At 43.2% G+C, this 24,689-nt stretch overlaps 1 protein-coding gene across 1 annotated transcript; it reads right to left on the minus strand.

Annotated features, from left to right (window-relative positions):
- Positions 1 to 8,466: 8,466 nt before the first annotated feature.
- On the minus strand, positions 8,467 to 16,111 carry LOC311106189 (interferon-induced GTP-binding protein Mx-like; the record flags this gene model as incomplete). Its single annotated transcript, XM_084148502.1, has 7 exons — positions 8,467 to 8,688; positions 9,046 to 9,315; positions 9,447 to 9,459; positions 13,140 to 13,338; positions 15,041 to 15,179; positions 15,788 to 15,942; positions 16,087 to 16,111. 7 exons carry the CDS (start codon positions 16,109 to 16,111, stop codon positions 8,467 to 8,469), a joined length of 1,023 nt encoding a protein of 340 aa, XP_084004628.1.
- Between the last annotated feature and the right edge of the window lie 8,578 nt (positions 16,112 to 24,689).

The raw sequence follows: 24,689 nt of genomic DNA on the forward strand, positions 1-24,689 counted from the left end.
GCTCAGTAGCATCTGTTGCCCTCTTTGTGAAGAACATGCAAACAGTTTTTTTCACATTGAGATGCAAACACGAGTCACTGAGCCACTTTGTAACCTGGACCATTACAGTAGTGAGTTCTTGTGCAGCTTGTTGTTTGCTCTTTGCATGCACATATATCACTGTATCATCTGCATACATTTGAACTTCAGACCCAGTACAGACAGAAGGCAGATCATTAATGTACAGGCTGAACAGGAGGGGCCCCAGTATTGACCCTTGTTATTCGTGGGATCTTGTTCCGTGTAGGTTTGTGTATGACCGAGGATTTCACGTATCGTTTTGTTGTTTTTGTTCGTGTGGTGAATTAAAATAAAAGTATGTACTCATATCATGCTGCGCCTTGGTCCGCTCCTTTTGACGATCGTGACAATCTCATCACCTGTTCATGTGGGAAAGCCTACGTAGGACAAACGAAAAGACAATTAAAACAATGCATAGCTGAACACCGCAGCTCAATCAGGTGTAAGAACACTGACTATACAGTAGCAGCTCACTTTGTTGAAGCTAACCATCCCATCTCCTCCCTCAAATATACAGGTATTGAGCATGTTGCTCTACCAAGGAGAGGAGGTAACATCGAGACCCTACTACTACAGAGGGAGGCCAACTGGATACCCTATTTAAAAACATTGACCCCTAGTGGTCTGAATATTGACTTTGATCTCAGGCCCGTCTTATGAACAATTATATTTTCTATGAACAAGTCTTATAAATGAATATATTATTTCTACAGCTTATCCGCATACACCCAATATGTTCCCCCTGTTGATGATGCTTATTATGCATTATGGTTGAAACAAAATATTACATGTAACACAAATTTTCTGAAATTGGAAATGTGAAATTAAATTAAACAATAATGTATGTTGATGATAATCTTATGCTAATGCTAATGCTAACACTAGCCTAATATATTCAATAATATATTGCCTTTTAACAGTTTCGCTTAATTCATTATAAACAACCTAATAATTATGACACACCCCTCACTATTGTCATTGGTTGCACTAATTGCACTGTTTTGTCGACATAACCTGGTTCAAACATTCAGGACATTACCCTGAAGAAGGCACAGTGATGCCGAAACGTTTGTGGTTTACCCAATAAATGACTGGGAGTTTATACATAGAGTGTGCGACTTTCTTTGTTTTTATAGCTTACTAATTTACTACCAACATCAAGTAGTAAGAACTCTATCTGATTACTATTGACAAGCCTGTGTAGTAAAGCTGTAGTGTTTCGACTACTTATTTACAACCAACATCAAGTAGTATAAATCTCTACCTGATTACTATTGGAAACACTACTGTTTTCCTACTGAACACTACAAAACTCTACCTGTGCATAAACTACACATTCACTACACAATCCCTACAAGTCTCTACATAGTTACTACTGCACAAATAGGTTTTGTGTAGTAATTCAGAAGTACTTTTTCATGTAGGTCTGCTCATGACATTGGCCAATGAGTAAACCCAATTTGCAGTCATGAATGGGAATGGGAAAGGGAAAGGGGGATACTAGTCAGTTGTACAACTGTATACATTCAACTGAAATGTGTCTTCCGCATTTAACCCAAGCCTTTGTAGGTAGCCTTGTACACTACCATTCAAAAGTTTGGGGTCACTTAGAAATGTCCTTGTTTTCCATGAAAACATACATTAAATGCTAGATGACGTCGTCCCCACAGTGACCGTACGTACATACCCCAAACAGAAGTCCCGCTTTCAAGGAGCGGGACTCTAACCCGGAAGCTTATAAGAAATCCCGTTATGCCCTCCGACGAACCATCAAACAGGCAAAGAGTCAATACAGGACTAAGATGGAATCGTCCTACACTGGCTCTGACGCTCGTCGGATGTGGCAGGGCTTGAAAACTATTACAGACTACAAAGGGAAGCACAGCCGCGAACTGCCCAGTGACACAAGCCTACCAGACGAGCTAAATCACTTCTATGCTCGCTTCGAGGCAAGCAACACTGAAACATGCATGAGAGCATCAACTGTTCCGGATGACTATGTGATCACGCTCTCTGTAGCCGATGTGAGTAAGACTTTTAAGCAGGTCAACATTCACAAGGCCGCAGGGCCAGACGGATTACCAGGACGTTTACTCCGAGCAAGTGTCTTCACTGACATTTTCAACATGTCCCTGACTGAGTCTGTAATACCAACATGTTTCAAGCAGACCACCATAGTCCCTGTGCCCAAGGACACTAAGATAACCTGCCTAAATGACTACCGACCCGTAGCAATCACGTCTGTAGCCATGAATTGCTTTGAAAGGCTGGTCATGGCTCACATCAACACCATTATCCTAGAAACCCTAGACCCACTCCAATTTGCATACTGCCCCAACAGATCCACAGATGATGCAATCTCTATTGCACTCCACACTGCCCTTTCCCACCTGGACAAGAGGAACACCTATGTGAGAATGGTATTCATTGACTACGGCTCAGCGTTCAACACCATAGTGCCCTCAAAGCGCATCACTAAGCTAAGGAGATGATTGTGGACTACAGGAAAAAAAAAAAGGGCTTAGCACGCCCCAATTCTCATCGACGGGGCTGTAGTGGAACAGGTTGAGAGCTTAAAGTTCCTTGGTATCCACATCACCAACAAACTATCATGATCCAAACACACACCAAGACAGTCGTGAAGAGGGCATGACAAAACCTATTCCCCCTCAGGAGACTGAAAAGATTTGGCATGGGTCCTCAGATCCTCAAAAAGTTCTACAACTGCACCATCGAGAGCATCCTGACTGGTTGCATCACCGCCTGGTATCACAACTGCTCGGCCTCCGACCGCAAGGCACTACAGAGGGTAGTGCGTACGACCCAGTACATCACTGGGGTCAAGCTTCCTGCCATCCAGGACCTCTATACCAGGCGGTGTCAGAGGAAGGTCCTAAAAATTGTCAAAGTCTCAAGCCACCCTAGTCATAGACTGTTCTCTTTTACCGCACGGCAAGCGGTACCGGAGCGCCAAGTCTAGGTACAAAAGGCTTCTCAACAGCTTCTACCCCCAAGCCATAAGACTCCTGAACAGCTAATCATGGCTACCCAGACTATTTGCACTGCCCCCCCCCATACCCCTCTTTTATGCTGCTGCTACTCTGTTTACTATTTATGCATAGTCACTTTAACTCTACCCACATGTACATATGACCTCAATTACCTTGACTAGCCGGTGCCCCCGCACATTGACTCTGTACTGGTACCCCCCTGTATATAGCCTCCCTACTGCTATTTTATTTTACTGCTGCTCTTTAGCTATTTGCTTTTATTTTTCTTAATTAACACTTTTTTATTTTACATTTTTCTTTAAAAAACTGCATTGTTGGTTAAGGGCTTGTAAGTAAGCATTTCACTGTAATGTCTACACCTGTTGTATTCGGCACATGTGGCAAATAAAATTTGATTTGATTTAAATTTTTTCATTTTAGTCATTTAGCAGACGCTCTTATCCAGAGCGACTTACAGTTAGCATACATTTTTCATACATATTTGATTTGAAATGAGTTTAAATAGGAAATATAGCAAAATTAATAGGAAATGTAGTCATTGACAAGGTTAGAAATTATGATTTTTAATTGAAATAATAATTGTGTCCCTCAAACTTTGCTTTCGTCAAAGAATCCTCCATTTGCAGCAATTGCAGCCTTGCAGACCTTTGGCATTCTAGTTGTCAATTTGTTGAGGTAATCTGAAGAGATTTCACCCCATGCTTCCTGAAGCACCTCCCACAAGTTGGAATGGCTTGATGGGCACTTCTTACGTACCATACGGTCAAGCTGCTCCCACAACAGCTCAATAGGGTTGAGATCTGGTGACTGTGCTGGCCACTCCATTATAGACAGAATACCAGCTGACTGCTTCTTCCCTAAATAGTTATTGCATAGTTTGGAGCTGTGCTTTGGGTCATTGTCCTGTTGTAGGAGGAAATTGGCTCCAATTAAGTGCCGTCCACAGGGTATGGCATGGCTTGCAAAATGGAGTGATAGCCAAAATCCCTTTTACCCTGTACAAATCTCCCACTTTACCACAACCAAAGCACCCCCAGACCATCACATTGCCTCCACCATGCTTGACAGATGGCATCAAGCACTCCTCCAGCATCTTTTCATTTGGTCTGCATCTCACAAATGTTCTTCTTTGTGATCCGAACACCTCAAACTTTGATTCGTCTGTCCATAACACTTTTTTCCAATCTTCCTCTGTCCAGTGTCTGTGTTCTTTTGCCCATCTTAATCTTTTCTTTTTATTGGCCAGTCTGAGATATGGCTTTTTCTTTGCATCTCTGCCTAGAAGATCAGCATCCCGGAGTCGCTTCTTCACTTCGCTGCCAATTGAGGACCAGTGAGGCGTCTGTTTCTCAAACTAGACACTGTAATGTATTTGTCCTCTTGCTCAGTTGTGTACCGGGGCCTCTCACTCCTCTTTCTATTCTGGTTAGAGCCAGTTTGCGCTGTTCTGTGAAGGGAGTAGTACACAGCGTTGTACGAGATCTTCAGTTTCTTGGCAATTTCTCGCATGGAATAGCCTTCATTTCTCAGAACAAGAACAGACTGATGAGTTTCAGAAGAAAGTTATTTGTTTCTGGCCATTTTGAGCCCGTAATCAAACCCACAATTGCTGATGCCCCAGATACTCAACTAGTCTCAAGAAGGCCAGTTTTATTGCTCCTTTAATCAGCACAATATTTTTCAGCTGTGCTAACATAATTGCAAAAGGGTTTTCTAATTGTCAGGGTTGAGTGTAAATGTGGTGTGGAATCATGCGCAGGACACACAGAGGCTTCGTACTGACGTCTTTAGTGAAGACAAAAGAACAAGCCATTCACGGCAACAGGCAACCAGGCAGGCAAGCGAACTTTACGCAACACGGTAAAGTGCAAAACAAAGGCGCACAAAGTGCGGAACTCTCTCTAAACAAAATACAGAGAGAACATAACCGAACTAGCACACAACGTGACAACGAACAATTACACACAACACATGACAAAACTCAAGAGAACTATATAGGACGCATAATGAACACTAACAAGGAACAGGTGTAACAAAACAGACAAAACCAATCAAACATCGAAACATAGAACGGTGGCAGCTAGTACTCCGGAGACGACGACCGCCGAAGCCTGCCCGAACAAGGAGAAGGAGCAGCCTCGGTCGAAACCGTGACACTAATGATCAATTAGCCTTTTAAAATGATAAACTTGGATTAGCAAACACAACGTGCCATTGGAACACAGAACTGATGGTTGCTGATAATGGGCCTCTGTACGCCTATGTAGATATTCCATAAAAAATCATCAGCTGTTTCCAGCTACAATAGCCATTTACAACATTAACAATATCTACACTGTATTTCTGATCAATTTGATGTTATTTTAATGGACAAAAAAAATGCTTTTCTTTTGAAAACAAAGACATTTCTAAGTGACACCAAACTTTTGAACGGTAGTGTACAGTCATGGTCAAAAGTTTTGAGAATGACACAAATATTAATTTTCACAAAGTCTGCTGCCTCAGTTTTTATGATGGCAATTTGCATATACTCCAGAATGTTATGAAGAGTGATCAGATGAATTGCAGTCCCTCTTTGCCATGAAAAAATGTCCACTGCATTTCAGCCCTGCCACAAAAGGACCAGCTGACATCATGTCAGTGATTCACTCGTTAATATAGGTGAGAGTGTTGATGAGGACAAGGCTGGAGATCACTCTGTCATGCTGATTGAGTTAGAATAACAGACTGGAAGCTTTAAAAGGAGGGTGGTGCTTGAAATCATTGTTCTTCCTCTGTTAATCATGGTTACCTGCAAGGAAACACGTGCCGTCATCATTGCTTTGCACAAAAAGGGCTTCACAGGCAAGGATATTGCTGCTAGTAAGATTGCACCTAAATCAACCATTTATCGGATCATCAAGAACTTTAAGGAGAGAGGTTCAATTGTTGTGAAGAAGGCTTCAGGGCGCCCAAGAAAGTCCAGCAAGCGCCAGGACCGTCTCCTAAAGTTGATTCAGCTGTGGGATCGGGGCACCACCAGTGCAGAGCTTGCTCAGGAATGGCAGTAGGCAGGTGTGAGTGCATCTGCATGCACAGTGAGGCGAATACTTTTGGAGGATGGCCTGGTGTCAAGAAGGGCAGCGAGGAATCCACTTCTCTTCAGGAAAAACATCAGGGATAGACTGATATTCTGCAAAAGGTACAGGGATTGGACTGCTGAGGACTGGGGTAAAGTCATTTTCTCTGATGAATCCCCTTTCCGATTGTTTGGGGCATCCGGAAAAAAGCTTGTCCGGAGAAGACAAGGTGAGCGCTACCATCAGTCCTGTGTCATGCCAACAGTAAAGCATCCTGAGACCATTCATGTGTTGGGTTGCTTCTCAGCCAAGGGAGTGGGCTCACTTACAATTTTGCCTAAGAACACAGCCATGAATAAAGAATGGTACCAACACATCCTCCGAGAGCAACTTCTCCCAACCATCCAAGAACAGTTTGGTGACGAACAATACCTTTTCCAGCATGATGGAGCCTCTTGCCATAAGGCAAAAGTGATAACTAAGTGGCTCGGGGAACAAAATATCAACATTCTGGGTCGATGACCAGGAAACTCCCCAGACCTTAATCCCATTGAGAACTTGAAGGTCAATCCTCAAGAGGCCGGTGGACAAACAAAAACCCACAAATTCTGACAAACTCCATGTATTGATTATGCAAGAATGGGCTACCATCAGTCAGGATGTGGCCCAGAAGTTAATTGACAGCATGCCAGGGCAGATTGCAGAGGTCTTGAAAAAGAAGGGTCAAGACTGCAAATATTGACTCTTTGCATAAACTTAATGTAAATGTCAATAAAAGCCTTTGACACTTATGGAATGCTTGTAATTATACTTCAGTATACCATAGTAACATCTGACAAAAATATCTAAAAACACTGAAGCAGCAAACTTTGTGAAGACCAATACTTGTGTCATTCTCAAACCTTTGACCACGACTGTACATGTTTTGGCACAAAGATGAAGAAATTGAATTTACCTGGGAGAAGCTGCATTATTCACCACTGTAAATGTACTTTTAACCTTCTGTACAAAAGTTATTAGGTTGGGCAAAACCTTGAAGGCTCTAGTTGCAACATCTTTGTTTTTCACGCATCGATGGCCACAACTTCTTTGGGAAAACCGTGGAACCTGTGATCTTGGGACATATTGTGCAATAGTCTGTAGAAAGCATTCAGAAGTGCCTTAGCCTTCACTTTCATTTAAATTATTCTTTATTGATTTCCAGATCAATTATTCAGTCCAAGTACAGCATCATATAAAAACAGAATACAAATCATCTTTGGACATGCCATCCCCACCTCCCCTCCCTCCTTAGAAGTGGAAACAATACAAGTGGTTGCTTAAAAAATAACTAAGAGCAATTGTTAGATTACAAACATGTAGCACTTTTAATTCTAATGAATGACAAGTGTGTAGATGACAAAGAGCACAGTAAAACAATAGAAAGCAATATTATTAATCTGAAGAAATGAACGGCCACCATTATGACAACAGCTGTTCAGAGTAAAAGTTAACCAAAATGTTAAATAATTAACATAAAAATATGTGAATTGACACTGCAACAATATTTCATGTTCTTGTTGGAACTTGAATAATCAGTTCATACTACTATCAAATCTATATTTAGATAAAACATTTGTGTGAAAAATTAAACCTGTACATGTACTTTACTGTGCACTTTACTGTGTGACCACAAAATATTCAGAATGCTCTGTTCAATTATTAAAGGCCCAGTGCAGTCAACATTTTGATTTTCCTGTGTTTTATGTACATTTCCACACTATGAGGTTGGAATAATACTGAAATTGTGAAAATTGTGATGATGCTCTTTTAGCTGTTTGAAAAGTCCGCCTGAAATTTCAGCCTGTTTCGGTGGGATGGAATTTTGGCCTGCCTGGTGACATCATTAGTTAATAGACAATTAAGAAAGAGTTCCAAACCTCTCTGCCAATAACATATAGTTTTCAGTTTTCCACTCCCAGATAGACCTAGCAAAATTCTTGCTTGAGAAATTGCTCTTTGCTAAGAAGCTATTTATATTTATTTTTCACCATCTTAATTTAAAACAATCACAGTAAGGTACTTAATTGTTACCCAGAAATGATTTGATATTGAGATAAAAAGGTCTGCATTTGACCTTTAATGAACAAGAGGCCTTTGACTGTCAGCTAAGAGCACAGTATGAATGATGCTGGTGCCAGGTTGACACACATTTCAATTCTGAAATGTGAATTACCTCAATATAAAGGAATGATTATCAAGTTCTATGACACGTGTCAGAGTGAAGGCAGTCCATGTAGACATCCTGTTGTTGTTGAAATGACATAACATAAAACGGTACTACAGTATTGCGAGCCCTAAAAATCACTAAGCTTTTCCTGGGCCTTTTTCAGACGGTCCAGGCGTTGATGCAGGTCGGCTCTCCTGCGGCCTGCCGTAGAGTCTTCGCTCAGCAGTTTGACAACATCAGCTCCGTCTCTCAGATCCATAATCTGGATACGCAGCATCTTGGCTGATTCCTTAAGCATGAATTGCAGGATCAGCATGGGCACGTAATCTGCCAGGCGCTGGTAGACAATCTAGGAGTGGGGTGAAGGACAGTAATACATTACAGTAAGGTGGACAATGATTATGCACAGACAATGACTCTGTATGGTAAAACATACAATTGAAAAGCTACAGTATGTGATTACTCATATGAATGTCTTCTAGAAAAAAGACACCACTTGAATTCTGTTTTAGTAGCCCTTCCTTTCCCTTTCTTTTTCTCTGAGTTGCTCTTGTATTTCCGGTACAGACTCTAACATGCAAAGCCTGGCCCCTTGGGTTCGGGGTGGTGCAGTGCTTCCTGAACTTTATCAGTGTATGCCCTCCTTGACTAAAGGTAGACTCTCCACGCCCACCTATTATGAAAAACATACTGCTGTCAAACATACCTCATAATAGACCCCAAGTTTATCTGGGGTCAGCTTCCTGGTATCAAATGCAGCACAGTTGAATACAGCAGTGATGTCATTCTCCTCAGTTTCCTCTGGATCATAAAAATGCTCTTCCTCAAAGGCTTCTTTGAACTGATCTTTATGATCCTTCAAGCCCTTGACGAAAATACTATCCTGAGTGTACACCAATCGCTCCATATTGATGTATTCTTTGATTCTCTTCTCAACTTTGGCTTCCTGCTTCGACTGGATTTCGTCTATCTTAGTCTGAGGAATTTCGTTGTGTGACTGATAGTTAATTACATGAATGACTCAAACAACATTATATAATTGATCATCCATTTTAACTTCACAACCATAATCTATGATGTAAAATATATCACTTCACTTTAACTCACCACAGCCAGGCATCTGAGTTGAGGATAGCTTTTGAAACAAGCTTCACACACATCTCTAAACTCTGCTTGCACCATACCTTGAGAGGAAAAAAAAAAGTCAATATAAAGATTTGAAGGCCTGTTTACTGGTTGATATTCAACATTAGGTCTATACTGTACACACAAAAAAAGTAGGGTTCCTCAAGGGTTCTTTGGGAAGGGTGATGGTTCTATGTGGAATCATAATGAGTCAAAGAACCCTTTGAGCTATTCAATGGTTCTTTATAGTTCACAAAATTGTTATTTTCTCTTTTAGTGATCATTAAAATGTAGGGGAGGTGGCTCATTAGAATATTTTGGGGCATGGTTTGCTCAAAACACTTTTTGAGCAACTGTGAGTGAGAGTGTCATTCCAGTTTATCTCATGTGTTGTCATATGCCATTGAATATTTTATATGACTATGGTCATTGACAGTGTCTTTTGAAAGACTCATGTATGGCCTTGTGCCAATTGAGAACGGTTGACCAAATCAGTAAGTGGTTCTCAATTCTCTCCTCAGGGACCCCCAGCTGTTCCCGAGGTAGCTCACTTGATTCAACTTTTCAATGATCACAATAAAAACACATGTGGAATTTTAACAATATGATATGGATGACCAGAATAAAAAAATAACAGTGGTTCTCCAAAAGGATCTTCAAAGAACCTTTCAGATTGAGAAAGGTTCTTTATAGAACCATTCTCCATAATGGTTCTATAAAAATAATTTTAAAAAGGGTTCTATATAGCCCCAAAAAGGGATGTAACCAAGGGTTGTAACGATCAACTGTATGCAAGAATTTCCTCTGTGTTGATCTTACCATCCCCCATTGTCTCACCTCTGAGAAGCAGAGGTTACATGCTGTAGGACTGATACCGGAATGGAGGTTAACTTTACTGTAATACCATTGGTCAACAAGAGTTTTTAAATCCAAATTAACTACACTTTAGAATTCCATCCTCAATTCTCTATTGTTGTAACTCAACTATAGTGTTCTTGCTTATTGCTATTTATCTTATGGAGTCAGATAATTCATTTAATGGGCTAATTGCATAGTCTTATTATGAGTCGCATGTGAGGTATATATATATTGTACTGTTTATACACATATAAAATATTACTGTCCACTACTGACTCAGCTTTATACTTTTACTGTACCAAGAGGAGTGGGCCGAATTCCGACAAACATAGAGTGTGCCTTTTGTGATCATGTCATATCACAGATTGTCAGTTTAAATAATACCTCGAATGGCTTTCAGGACATCCAAGGCCGGCTCTTGAAGTCCAAGGATGTGCTTTTGAACTGCGTGTTCATATACACAATAGTCACTGAAAGTTATCAGTTCTCTCCCACGATGTTCTTTATCGTAGTTCTTTATCATGGTCGCCACTTCGTTGAGGACTGAAATGATACCCAGAAACAAGACAGAACAAACAACTCTGTGAGTGGAATACCATTTTGTTAGGGTATAAAGTCACAAGCAGGCTTACATCCTGTAAACTGCAAAGCATTAACTATGATCATGACAACATGGGACATGGGTCTCTATTTGCATGACATGAAATCTAATGAATACAGGACTTACATAATCCTTTGGTGTTACTGAGATAACTATCCTACTTTTGGAATACAGGACGGAGGAAAGTATGCAGATTCTTCTCACTTGAGTTCCCAACTCTGCACAGTTCATGAATCTTGTCAATGAAATCCATTAGTCGCTAGAAATGTAGACAGAACCAAGTTGTCATGTATCTAATAAGAATTTAAAGGGTACAGATCTTTCTAATTCTGTTTTCCAAAAAAGTATTTCATTCTACATTTTCTCATCTACGTTTCCTGGATCGAGAAACACTCGCTAGTTTCTCTATCTATACATCCGGTACCAGAACCAAAATCAAGTAGCTGATTTGGTTCTGGGTGCTGAGATTAGTGACAACATGAACCTAATTTCAACAGTGTAATATAGATTTGAACAATTCTATGAAAAGAGTATTGTGACCTTTATTTCTTCAGGTTTCTATGTACTCACCTCCGTCAGGTAGGGCCCCATCTTTTTACGTTCCAGTGGAGGACCAGTGCTATACTTCTTCAGTTCTGTTTTAACAGTCTCAAGATGCTCTCTGATTTGATCTGTCAAGTATGGCAGTGATGTCTGTTGGGAAACAATTCAATGAAGTGAAGTAGCATTCTTAGCATTGAATGTAATAGTCAATGGCAAGTTTAAAGTCAACTTACTTTGATATGATCTACTAGGTCTTGTGTGAGCTTGGTAGCAAGGCATTGTGTTGTAACTTTGTTTTGCTCAAGAAGTGGACTGTAATTGAGATGCACAGAAATGTTTTGGTTGACTTGTGTACAAACGAGCCATAAACCAATGTGAGAATATGTTAGTTTCCACCTGCCCTTAGCACTAGTACCGACATGGACGTTTTGAGGCATTTTGTGAGTCCTAATAATAGCCATTGTGAAAGTTATTTCCAAAAACACTTGGCGACCCATTTTATAACCCCTGTAGGTCTAAGCCCATAGATCGCAATATCTACTCAACTAACATATGGAATTGTTTTAAAATGGTCATAAAATGTACAAAACAATAGATATATAAAACATATTTTATGAAACATTGAATTGGCCTTTACTGTTATTATCCATAGAAATGCATTGAATAACACGTGTACATGGCGAAACAGTCAGTCCAAAAATAAATCATAAGGAAAAAGGTTTTGAAGTGTGTGTCTTATATCTGAGAGATATAAGAAAAGTCAGCAAAAATGTTTTTTTTGGCCAATGTTTGGTCAAGTTATTCAGGCCACTTTTTACCCCTTTTTGCACTTTGTGCCATTTGTACAGCCCAGTACTGGGTTACATTCAGACGACATTCAGACACTTTGTGTTTGTGAGAGTCTGCCCTTTCGATATTGGTGACATATTAGTTTGTAGCTCCAACAATTCGGTAAGAACAGTAGGTTTTTTGAGAAGATCTCTGAAATTAGGACATCTGCAACAGAGGACTGCCATAAAGCTTGTGGATGTCTTAGAGCCAAACAACGTACACTGTCATATTCGAGAGAGTCTAATCTTTCGATGGTGGTGACTTATTAGTTTGTATCTCAAACGGTTGGGTTGTACAGACGATTTCGTGGTGATGTTCTTGTCCGGATCCTTATGTGTAGAAAAAGACTGCTTTCACAAGCCCCATGTTATGCAATAGGTGCAAACTTTGTATCGGCGAAAAGAGGAGATTGAGCTGCAGCCACTACAATAAATGGTAAGTATCTAGCCTAAACACACAGGGAGCTATTCAATATTTAAAAAACCTGCTCTAGTTGCATCTACCATATTTTGGATTTGGTAAGAAGAACCAGGCTTATCACTTTTGTTTGACCGTGGAATTTAAAGATAACTATTTGTAAATGTTCAATTCTCAAATGTAATGATAGTTGATAAAGGTCAGTTAGCGGATCTCACACTGAGATGGGAAATGTCTGGTAATTCTGCAATTATAGAAGACCGTTGAGACCAGCTCGTATGACTGACAAACAGTGACAATTAAACTACCCAGACAATCAGTGACTTTTATGGCTGACTGATATGTTAAGGGCAGTGAAAGCAGCTGGTGCTGTGACATTTTGGGATCAACATTGACCCCCTGGTGTGAAGTGCTACCAAAATTACCTAAAGTAGTGGTGGTTTTTGAAGAATTCCATTTCCAGTCGAGTGGCGTCCGCCAAAGAGATCTTCTGGTTGATATCACTCTGGCCACGGCATTTTACGATGATGTAGCCTTTGTTCAGGTGAACGACTTGGCCATTAACAATTTTTAAGATGTCTGGCTCTGCTCCTTTGTCAACCAAGTCTGGCTTGGTCAGAATTGCTTGTAAACACAGAACATACAGTGGGGGAAAAAAGTATTTAGTCAGCCACCAATTGTGCATGTTCTCCCACTTAAAAAGATGAGAGAGGCCTGTAATTTTCATCATTGGTACACGTCAACTATGACAGACAAAATGAGAAAAAAAATCCAGAAAATCACATTGTAGGATTTCTAATGAATTTATTTGCAAGTTATGGTGGAAAATAAGTATTTGGTCAATAACAAAAGTTTCTCAATACTTTGTTATATAACCTTTGTTGGCAATGACACAGGTCAAACGTTTTCTGTAAGTCTTCACAAGGTCTTCACACACTGTTGCTGGTATTTTGGCCCATTCCTCCATGCAGATCTCCTCTAGAGCAGTGATGATTTGGGGCTGTCGCTGGGCAACACAGACTTTCAACTCCCTCCAAAGATTTTCTATGGGGTTGAGATCTGGAGACTGGCTAGGCCACTCCAGGTCCTTGAAATTATTCTTACGAAGCCACTCCTTCGTTGCCCGGGCGGTGTGTTTGGGATCATTGTCATGCTGAAAGACCCAGCCACATTTCATCTTCAATGCCCTTGCTGATGGAAGGAGATTTTCACTCAAAGTCTCACGATTCATGGCCCCATTCATTCTTTCCTTTACACGGATCAGTCGTTCTGGTCCCTTTGCAGAAAAACAGCCCCAAAGCATGATGTTTCCACCCCCATGCTTCACAGTAGGTATGGTGTTCTTTGGATGCAACTCAGCATTCTTTGTCCTCCAAACACGACGAGTTGAGTTTTTACCAAAAAGTTATATTTTGGTTTCATCTGACCATATGACATTCTCCCAATCCTCTTCTGGATCATCCAAATACACTCTAGCAAACTTCAGACGAGCCTGGACATGTACTGGCTTAAGCAGGGGGACACGTCTGGCACTGCAGGATTTGAGTCCCTGGCGGCGTAGTGTGTTACTGATGGTAGGCTTTGTTACTTTGGTCCCAGATCTCTGCAGGTCATTCACTAGGTCCCCCCGTGTGGTTCTGGGATTTTTGCTCACCGTTCTTGTGATCATTTTGACACCACGGGGTGAGATCTTGCGTGGAGCCCCAGATCGAGGGAGATTATCAGTGGTCTTGTATGTCTTCCATTTCCTAATAATTGCTCCCACAGTTGATTTCTTCAAACCAAGCTGCTTACCTATTGCAGATTCAGTCTTCCCAGCCTGGTGCAGGTCTAAAATTTTGTTTCTGGTGTCCTTTGACAGCTCTTTGGTCTTGGCCATAGTGGAGTTTGGAGTGTGACTGTTTGAGGTTGTGGACAGGTGTCTTTTATACTGATAACAAGTTCAAACAGGTGCCATTAATACAGGTAACGAGTGGAGGACAGAGGAGCCTCTTAAAGAAGAAGTTACAGTTCTGTGAGAGCCAGAAATCATGCTTGTTTGTAGGTGACCAAATACTTATTTTCCGCCATAATTTGCAAATAAATTCATTAAAAATCCTACAATGTGATTTTCTGGAATTTTTTTCTCAATTTGTCTGTCAATTGACGTGTACCTATGATGAAAATTACAGGCCTCTCTCATCTTTTTAAGTGGGAGAACTTGCACAATTGGTGGCTGACTAAATACTTTTTTCCTCCACTGTATATCCACATATTAAAAAGTCATTTTCATGAAGGAAAAGGGTGAGGAGTTCAAATAAACAGTTGTGATATGATGTGAATTTACCCAGAGTCCTTGCACCTTCAGGATCCACTGATTGTGCCATTCTCAATGCTTCAGTTGTTGCTATGTCAACATTGCATGGCACTACAACCAGGTTAATGGTCTCTTGTTTCTCAATAAACTTCAAAATAAGACGTCTGATCTAAATGGACATGAAAGGCAAAAATTGGTAAGAGTATTATCTGTTGAAACAGACTGCTAACATCTGTCAGCGATGCTTAGTGAATCTGAGATAAGGAGAAATTACCATTCAGTTACTATAGGGCAAGACATGACCCAAAACACACTGGAAATGCAACCAAAGAGTTGAGTCACAGGCTTTATGCATTGATGGACCAAAAACTAACCTTTAGACAACTTTAATATATATAATATTAATTTGTCCAAATACTTATGACTTCTTCAAATGAGGGGTGGGTAGATACACAAAGTGCTTTAATTTCTAAACGGTAAAACACATGAAAATACCCTGAAATAAAGATGACATTCTGTACTTTTGCCTCATATTCGTCAACAAATCCACATTGCTGGAGTATAAAGCCAATATCCAAATAAATGTGGAGAGCACTGTATATGATTAAGTGAAGTTAACAAGGTTCAAAATGCACATTGATAATAGTTACATTGTCTACATAGAGTATGAAAAATGTATGCACTCACTAACTATAAGTCGCTCTGGATAAGAGCGTCTGCTAAATGACTAAAATGTATCTACTTCCTCCTAACACACATTCATTTTGTGACACTAACCTGATCACCAATATCCTCTGGTTGGCCTTGGACAGGTACTCTGGTAATCCCAGGTAGATCAATAAGTGTGAGGTCACATACATCAGGAGACGTGATCTCCAGCGTGATCAGGTCATCACAGATCCCAACACCATCTCCGGCTAGAGTATTCTGAGCTTTAAAACAGGTAATTAGGCAACGTTATTCACCCCTGTGAGCAAATGTAGGAAAACCAATCAGTTATGAATTAAGCTGCAAATGAAGTCTTTAATTAGAAAATTGGAAACATACCTGGATCAATTGTTTGGATTTCAACTTACCTTTCCTCATCCTCAGAACCTGCATCTGGTCTGTCCATTTCTTGATGAAACACACATGCACCAAGAATACATGTAAGGTTAGATGTAATTTGTTATTGGGTTATAACTTACATTTCCATAACAAAAAAATTGACTTACTCAGTATTGCTCAGCTGTGTTTGTCAGAGTAGAAAGAGCACACAGCAGAGACCTGTCAATATAGCTTTGTACTGCAACAATGTGCAAAAATGTTACAACCCTAGAATGGGCACAGTCTGTAGCATCATAACAATGTCCAAAGTACTGTAAGGGAGTGGCTTTATATGAGCATCTTATGATTATAAGGCCTTAAGAAATGTGCTGATTTCAAATAAATATAAACTGTGTGCTCCAGTTTATAACAAAGGATAAGGGTCAATATATGCACTCATCTAAATCTGACTACTATTCAAGAGTGAAAAGTGTAGCAACAATTCAAAATGAAAATGATTTTGGGCAGGGGCGCAACATGCATTTTTGTCCTCCCCAGTTTTATCATTGGAATGTGATACAAAACGAGGCAACGGTGTGCTTTAGGACCATGCAGACTTCTCCAAGCGGTCGGGTAGGCTGTTTGGAGTGTTTATCCGACTGGATACAAAAATAAGAATTATGATTATTATGTCCTCCCCACTTTTAAAACCAAAGTTGCGCCAATGATTTTGGGAATAGCATTACTGTTGAATGTCACCATTTCAGACAAGGCAGTATTTTAAGAGAGCCCTTACTTACGTTAAAAGGTCAATGAAAATTAATACGCCATTTAGCTTTCAGCTGATCATTGATGTTGATGATTGATGTAAATCTGCTAGTTAGCTAGCTCGATTTCTTTACTGATTGTGATTTACCTCTATGTCTTTCTGCCTTGCCCAGACTGAATATTGATCATGACATAAAATGGCGCCGAAGGAGTTGGCTGCCGTTTTACGGGCTCCTAACCAGTTGTGCTATTGTGTATGTTTTTTCACGTTATTTGTAACTTATTTTGTACATAATGTTTCTGCCACCGTCTCTTATGACGGAAAATAGCTTCTGGATATCAGGACAGCGATTACTCACCTCGTACTGACCAAACTGATATCCTACCAATGGGACATTAAAAACGGTAATATCTTATGTTTCACCGAGTCGTGGCTGATTGACGACATGGATAACATACAGCTGGCGGGATATACGCTGCATCGGCTAGATAGAACAGCTGCCTAAGGTAAGACAAGGGGTGGAGGTCTGTGTATATTTGTAAATTGCTGGTGCACAAAATGCTGGTGCACAAAATCTAATATAAAGGAAGTCTCAAGGTTTTGCTCGCCTGAGGTAGAGTACCTTACGATAAGCTGTAGACCACACTATTTACCAAGAGAGTTTTCATCTATATTTTTTCGTAGCTGTCTATTTACCACCACAAACCGATGCTGGCACTAAGACCGCACTCGATGAGCTGTATAAGGCCATAAGCAAACAGGAAAATGCTAATCCAGAGGCGGCGCTCCTAGTGGCCGGGGACTTTAATGCAGGGAAACGTAAATCCGTTTTACCTCATTTCTACCAGTATGTTAAATGTGCAACCAGAGGAAAAATAACTCTAGACCACCTTTACTCCACACACAGAGACGTGTACAAAGCTCTCCCTCGCCCTCCATTTGGCAAATCTGACCATAACTCCATCCTCCTGATTCCTGCAATACAAGCAAAAACTAAAGGAAGAAGCACCAGTGACTCGGTCAATTAAGAAGTGGTCAGATTTTTCATTTTTTTTCATTTTAGTCATTTAGCAGACGCTCTTAACCAGAGCGACTTACAGGAGCAATTAGGGTTAAGTGCCTTGCTCAAGGGCACATTAACGTCATTTAGCAGATGCTCTTAGCCAGAGCGACTCACAAATTGGTGCGTTCACCCTATAGCCAGTGGGATAACCACTTTACAATTTGGGGGGGGGGGGGGGGGGGGGGGGGTTAGAAGGAATACTTTAGCCTATCCCAGGTATTCCTTAAAGAGGTGGGGTTTCAAATGTCTCCGGAAGGTGGTGAGTGACTCCGCTGTCCTGGCGTCGTGAGGGAGCTTGTTCCACCATTGGGGTGCCAGAGCAGCGAACAGTTTTGACTGGGCTGAGCGGGAGCTGTGCTTCCGCAGAGGAAGGGGAGCCAGCAGGCCAGAGGTGGATGAACGCAATGTCCTCGTTTGGGTGTAGGGACTGATCAGAGCCTGAAGGTACAGGGGTGCCGTTCCCCTCACTGCTCCAAAGGCAAGCACCATGGTCTTGTAGCGGATGCGAGCTTCAATTGGAAGCCAGTGGAGTGTGCGGAGGAGGGGGGTGACGTGAGAGAACTTGGGAAGGTTGAACACCAGACGGGCTGCGGCTCAGCTAGTGTTTAGCTTCCAGACAAGCTAAACACCTTCTTCACCCCGCTTTGAGGATAACACAGTGCCACCGACGCGGCACGCTACCAAGCACTGTGGGCTCTCCTTCTCCGTGGCCGACTTGAGTAAGACATTTAAGCGTGTTAACCCTCTCCCTGTCCCAGTCTGCTGTCCCCACTTGCTTGAAGATGTCTACCATTGTTCCTGTACCCAAGAAAGGACTTGGGACTTCGTCGGGAGAGGTTGTGTTTTCTCTAGCAGGAGGTAAGCTTGGCTTCTCATATGGTGTTGAGTAAAGCTTAAACCATGTATTTAGATCGTAGGTAGGTAGTTTATTTAGGTAGTTATTTTGGTAGTTATTGTAGGTTTCCGTAGGCAATTATTGTAGGTAAGTATTGTTTACATATTGTTTAAGTATTGTTACGGCGGAGCCCGGCGAAGCACGAGGCTAGCTAGCTAGCGGGTAGCTACTGGTAACGTTTATTGGTAATTATCTGTTTAGTGCAATGGTGGAGAGTGGTTTCCAATGTTAATGTGCTAGCTAATGTGCTAGCTAGCCAACGTTTAATTTTTTTGCTGCGTTATGAAAGGAACTTGACACGGACATGAATTATCTGTTTAGTGTGTTAACACACTCTTGGTATGCTAGCTAGCTAGCGGGTAGCTACTGGTAACGTTTATTGGTAATTATCTGTTTAGTGCAAAGGTGGAGAGTTGTTTCCAATGTTAATGTGCTAGCTAGCCAACGTTTAATTTTTGCTGCGTTACGATAGGAACTGGACACGGACATGAATTATCTGTTTAGTGTGTTAACACACTCTTGGTAGTTTGTTGTAACCAAGTATTGGTGCTAAACTGTGTGTTATTGGATGCTAGCATGCTAGTTAGCTATGGCGTCATAGCTAGGCATCGTGGGCTGTTGTGGGTAGTTACTGTGGGTTGGCATTGTTTTTCGGCGGTGCCAGGGGTAGCACGAAGCTAGCTAGCTAGCCGTTCTTCAAACAAGGTCAACACAGTGGCCATTGCTAGCTAGCCAACAGACACGGACACGAATTATCTGCTTAGTGTGTTAACACACTATTGGTGGTTTGTTGTGACCAAGTGTTGGTGCTAAACTGTGTGTTTTTGGATGCTAGCATGCTAGTTAGCTATGGTGTCATAGTTAGCTAGCTGAATAAAGTGGGTTGAGTCTATTCCTTTAAACATTGAACCGCTGTGGTTCACAACAATTCTGATTTCTAAAGGTGGAAGTTGGTAGAGTTTTTGTTCGGGTGGTTCAGTGAAACAATTATAGTTTCTGAGGTAGAAGTTTTTGGTGAGGGAGGCCCTGCTCTCTACTCTCCCAGATGTTTAGTTCATTTCATTCCGATCTCCTCTGCATTATTGTAGCCATTTGCTACAGCCTGTCAACTATGCCTCTGCCTATCCCTGTTCTCTCCTCTCTGCACAGGCTACACAAACGCCCCACACCACGTGGCTGCTGCCTCTCTAACCTGGTGGTCCCTGCACGCACCCCACACCTGGAGTTCCAGGTCTCAGGCAGCCTCTGGAACTGCCGTTCTGCTGCCAACAAAGCTGACTTCATCCCAGCCTATGCTAATCTCCAGTCCCTCGACTTCCTGGCGCTGACGGAAACATGGATTACCACTGAAAACACTGCTACTCCTACTGCTCTCTCCTCGTCTGACCATGTGTTCTCGCATACCCCGAGAGCATCTGGTCAGAGGGGTGGTGGCACAGGAATCCTCATCTCTCCCAAGTGGACATTCTCAATTTTTCCCCTAACCCATCTGTCTATCTCCTCATTTGAATTCCATGCTGTCACAGTCACTAGCCCATTTAAGCTTAATATCCTTGTCATCTATCGCCCTCCAGGTTCCCTTGGAGAGTTCATCAATGAGCTTGACGCCTTGATAAGTTCCTTTCCTGAGGATGGCTCACCCCTCACAGTTTTGGGGGATTTCAACCTCCCTATGTCCACATTTGACTCATTTCTCTCTGCCTCCTTCTTTCCACTCCTCTCCTCTTTTGACCTCACCCTCTCACCGTCCCCCCCTACTCACAAGGCAGGCAATACGCTTGACCTCATCTTTACTAGATGCTGCTCTTCTACTAATCTCACTGCAACTCCCCTCCATGTCTCCGACCACTACTTTGTTTCCTTTTCTCTCTCGCTCTCCTCCCACACTACTCACTCTGCCCCTACACAGATGGTAATGCGCCGCCGCAACCTTCGCTCTCTCTCTCCCACTACTCTCTCCTCTTCCATCCTATCATCTCTTCCCTCTGCTCAATCCTTCTCCCTCCAATCTCCTGATTCTGCCTCCTCAACCCTCCTCTCCTCCCTTTCTGCATCCTTTGACTCTCTGTGTCCCCTATCCTCCCGGCCGGCTCGGTCCTCCCCTCCAGCTCCGTGGCTTGATGACTCATTGCGAGCTCACAGAACAGAGCTCCGGGCAGCGGAGCGGAAATGGAAGAAAACTAAACTCCCTGCCGACCTGGCATCTTTTCACTCCCTCCTCTCTACATTTTCTTCATCTGTTTCTGCTGCTAAGGCCACTTTCTACCACTCTAAATTCCAAGCATCTGCCTCTAACCCTAGGAAGCTCTTTGCCACATTTTCCTCCCTGCTGAATCCCCCCCCCCCCTCCTCTCTCTCTGTGGATGACTTCGTCAACCACTTTGAAAAGAAGGTTGACGACATTCGATCCTCGTTTGTTAAGTCTAATGACACTGCTGGTCCTACTCACACTGCCCTACCCTATGCTTTGACTTCTTTCTCCCCTCTCTCTCCAGATAAAATCCTGCGACTTGTGACTGCAGGCCGCCCAACAACCTGCCCGCTTGACCCCATCCCCTCCTCTCTTCTCCAGACCATCTCCGGTGACCTTCTCCCTTACCTCACCTCGCTGATCAACTCATCCTTGACCGCTGGCCATGTCCCTTCCGTCTTCAAGAGAGCGAGAGTTGCTCCCCTTCTCAAAAAACCAACACTCGATCCCACTGATGTCAACAACTACAGACCAGTATCCCTTCTTTCTTTTCTTTCCAAAACTATTGAGCGTGCCGTCTTTAGCCAACTCTCTTGCTATCTCTCTCAGAATGACCTTCTTGATCCAAACCAGTCAGGTTTCAGGACTGGTCATTCAACTGAGACTGCTCTTCTCTGTGTCACGGAGGCTCTCCGCACTGCTAAAGCTAACTCTCTCTCCTCTGCTCTTGTCCTTCTAGACCTGTCTGCTGCCTTTGATACTGTGAACCATCAGATCCTCCTCTCCACCCTCTCCGAGCTGGGCATCTCCGGCGCGGCTCACTCCTGGATTGCGTCCTACCTGACCGGTCGCTCCTACCAAGTGGCGTGGCTAGAAGCTGTCTCCGCACCACGTGCTCTCACCACTGGTGTCCCCCAGGGCTCAGTTCTAGGCCCTCTCCTTTTCTCCCTATACACCAAGTCACTTGGCTCTGTCATATCCTCACATGGCCTCTCCTATCATTGCTACGCTGACGATACACAACTAATCTTCTCCTTTCCCCCTTCTGATAACCAGGTGGCGAATCGCATCTCTGCATGTCTGGCAGACATATCAGTATGGATGACGGATCACCACCTCAAGCTGAACCCTGGCAAGACGGAGCTGCTCTTCCTCCCGGGGAAGGACTGCCCGTTCCATGATCTCGCCATCACGGTTGACAACTCCGCTGTGTCCTCCTCCCAGAGTGCGAAGAGCCTAGGCGTGACCCTGGACAACACCCTGTTGTTCTCCGCCAACATCAAGGCGGTGACCCGCTCCTGCAGGTTCATGCTCTACAACATTCGGAGAGTACGACCCTGCCTTACACAGGAAGCGGCACAGGTCCTAATCCAGGCACTTGTCATCTCCCGTCTGGACTACTGCAACTCGCTGTTGGCTGGCCTCCCTGCCTGTGCCATTAAACCCCTACAACTCATCCAGAATGCCGCAGCCCGTCTGGTGTTCAACCTTCCCAAGTTCTCTCACGTCACCCCCCTCCTCCGCACACTCCACTGGCTTCCAGTTGAAGCTCGCATCCGCTACAAGACCATGGTGCTTGCCTATGGAGCAGTGAGGGGAACGGCACCTCTGTACCTTCAGGCTCTGATCAGTCCCTACACCCAAACGAGGGCATTGCGTTCATCCACCTCTGGCCTGCTGGCTCCCCTTCCTCTGCGGAAGCATAGTTCCCGCTCAGCCCAGTCAAAACTGTTCGCTGCTCTGGCACCCCAATGGTGGAACAAGCTCCCTCACGACGCCAGGACAGCGGAGTCACTCACCACCTTCCGGAGACATTTGAAACCCCACCTCTTTAAGGAATACCTGGGATAGGATAAAGTAATCCTTCTACCCCCCCCCCCCCCAAAAAAAATTTGTAAAGTGGTTATCCCACTGGCTATAGGGTGAACGCACCAATTGGTGAGTCGCTCTGGATAAGAGCGTCTGCTAAATGACGTAAATGTGCCCTTGAGCAAGGCACTTAACCCTAATTGCTCTTGTAAGTCGCTCTGGATAAGAGCGTCTGCTAAATGACTAAAATGTAATGTAAAATGTAATGCAGATGCTAAGCTACAGGACTGTTTTGCTAGCAGAGACTGGAATATGTTCAGGGATTCTTCCGATAGCATTGAGGAGTACACCACAGCAGTCACTGGCTTCATCAATAAGTGTATCGCCGATGTCCATCCACAGTGACCGTACGTACAGAAGCCATTAATTACAGGCAACATCTGCACTGAGCTAAAGGGTAGAGCTGCCGCTTTCAAGGAGCGGGACTGGACCTGGACACTTATAAGAAATCCCGCTATGCCCTCTGACGAACCATCAAACAGGCAAAGCGTCAATACAGGACTAAGATTGAATCATCCTACACCGGCTCCAATGCTCGTCGGATGTGGCAGGGCTTGCAAATTATTACAGACTACAAAGGGAAGCACAGTCGCAAGCTGCCAAGTGACACGAGCCTACCAGACGAGCTACATTACTTATATGCTCGCTTCGAGGCAAGCAACACTGAAGCACGCATGAGAGCATCAGCTGTTCCGGATGACTGTGTGATCACGCACTCCATAGCCAATGTGAGTAAGACCTTTAAACAGGTCAACATTCACAAGGCCGCAGGGCCAGACGGATTACCAGGACGTGTACTCTGAGCATGCGCTGACCAACTGGCAAGTATCTTCACTGACATTTTCAACCGGTCCATGACTGAGTCTGTAATACCAACATGTTTCAAGCAGACCAACATAGTCTCTGTGCCCAAGAACACTAATGGTAACCTGCCTAAATGACTACCGACCTGTAGCACTCACGTCTGTAGCCATGAATTGCTTTGAAAGGCTGGTCATGGCTCACATCAACACCATTATCCCAGAAACCCTAGACCCAATCAAATTTGCATACCGCCCCAAAAGATCCACAGATTATGAAATCTCTATTGCACTCCACACTGCCCTTTCCCACCTGGACAAAAGAACACCTACGTGAGAATGCTTTTCATTGACTACAGCTCAGCGTTCAACACCATAGTGCCCTCAAAGGACCCTGGGACTAAACACCTCCCTCTGCAACTGGATCCTGGACTTCCTGACGGGCCGCCCTCAGGTGGTAAGGGTACGTAACAACACATCTGCCACGCTGATCTTCAACATGGGGGCCCCTCAGGGGTGTGTGCTCAGTCCCTTCCTGTACTATGTGTTAACCCATGACTGCATGACCAAGCACAACTCCCAACACCATCATTAAGTTTGCAGATGACACAACAGTGGTAGGCCTGATTACCGACAACGATGACCCAGCCTATAGAGAGGAGGTCAGAGACCTGGCCGTCTGGTGCCAGGATAACAACCTCTCCCTCAACGTGACCAAGACAAAGGAGATGATTGTGGACTACAGGAAAAAGAAGAGGACCGAGCACGCCTCCATTCTCATCGACAGGGTTGTAGTGGAGCAGGTTGAGAGCTTCAATTTACTTGGTGTCCACATCACCAACAAACCATCATGGTCCAAACACACCAAGACAGTCGTGAAGAGGGCACGACAAAGCCTATTCCCCCTCAGGAGACTAAAAAGATTTGGCATGGGTCCTCAGATCCTCAAAAAGTTATACAGCTGGACCATCGAGAGCATCCTGACTGGTTGCATCACTGCCTGGTATGGCAACTGCTCGGCCTCCAACCGCAAGGCACTACAGAGGGTAATGCGTAGGGCCCAGTA

Source organism: Coregonus lavaretus (assembly GCF_964263955.1).
Source record: "Coregonus lavaretus genome assembly, chromosome: 30".
NCBI lineage: Eukaryota > Metazoa > Chordata > Actinopteri > Salmoniformes > Salmonidae > Coregonus > Coregonus lavaretus.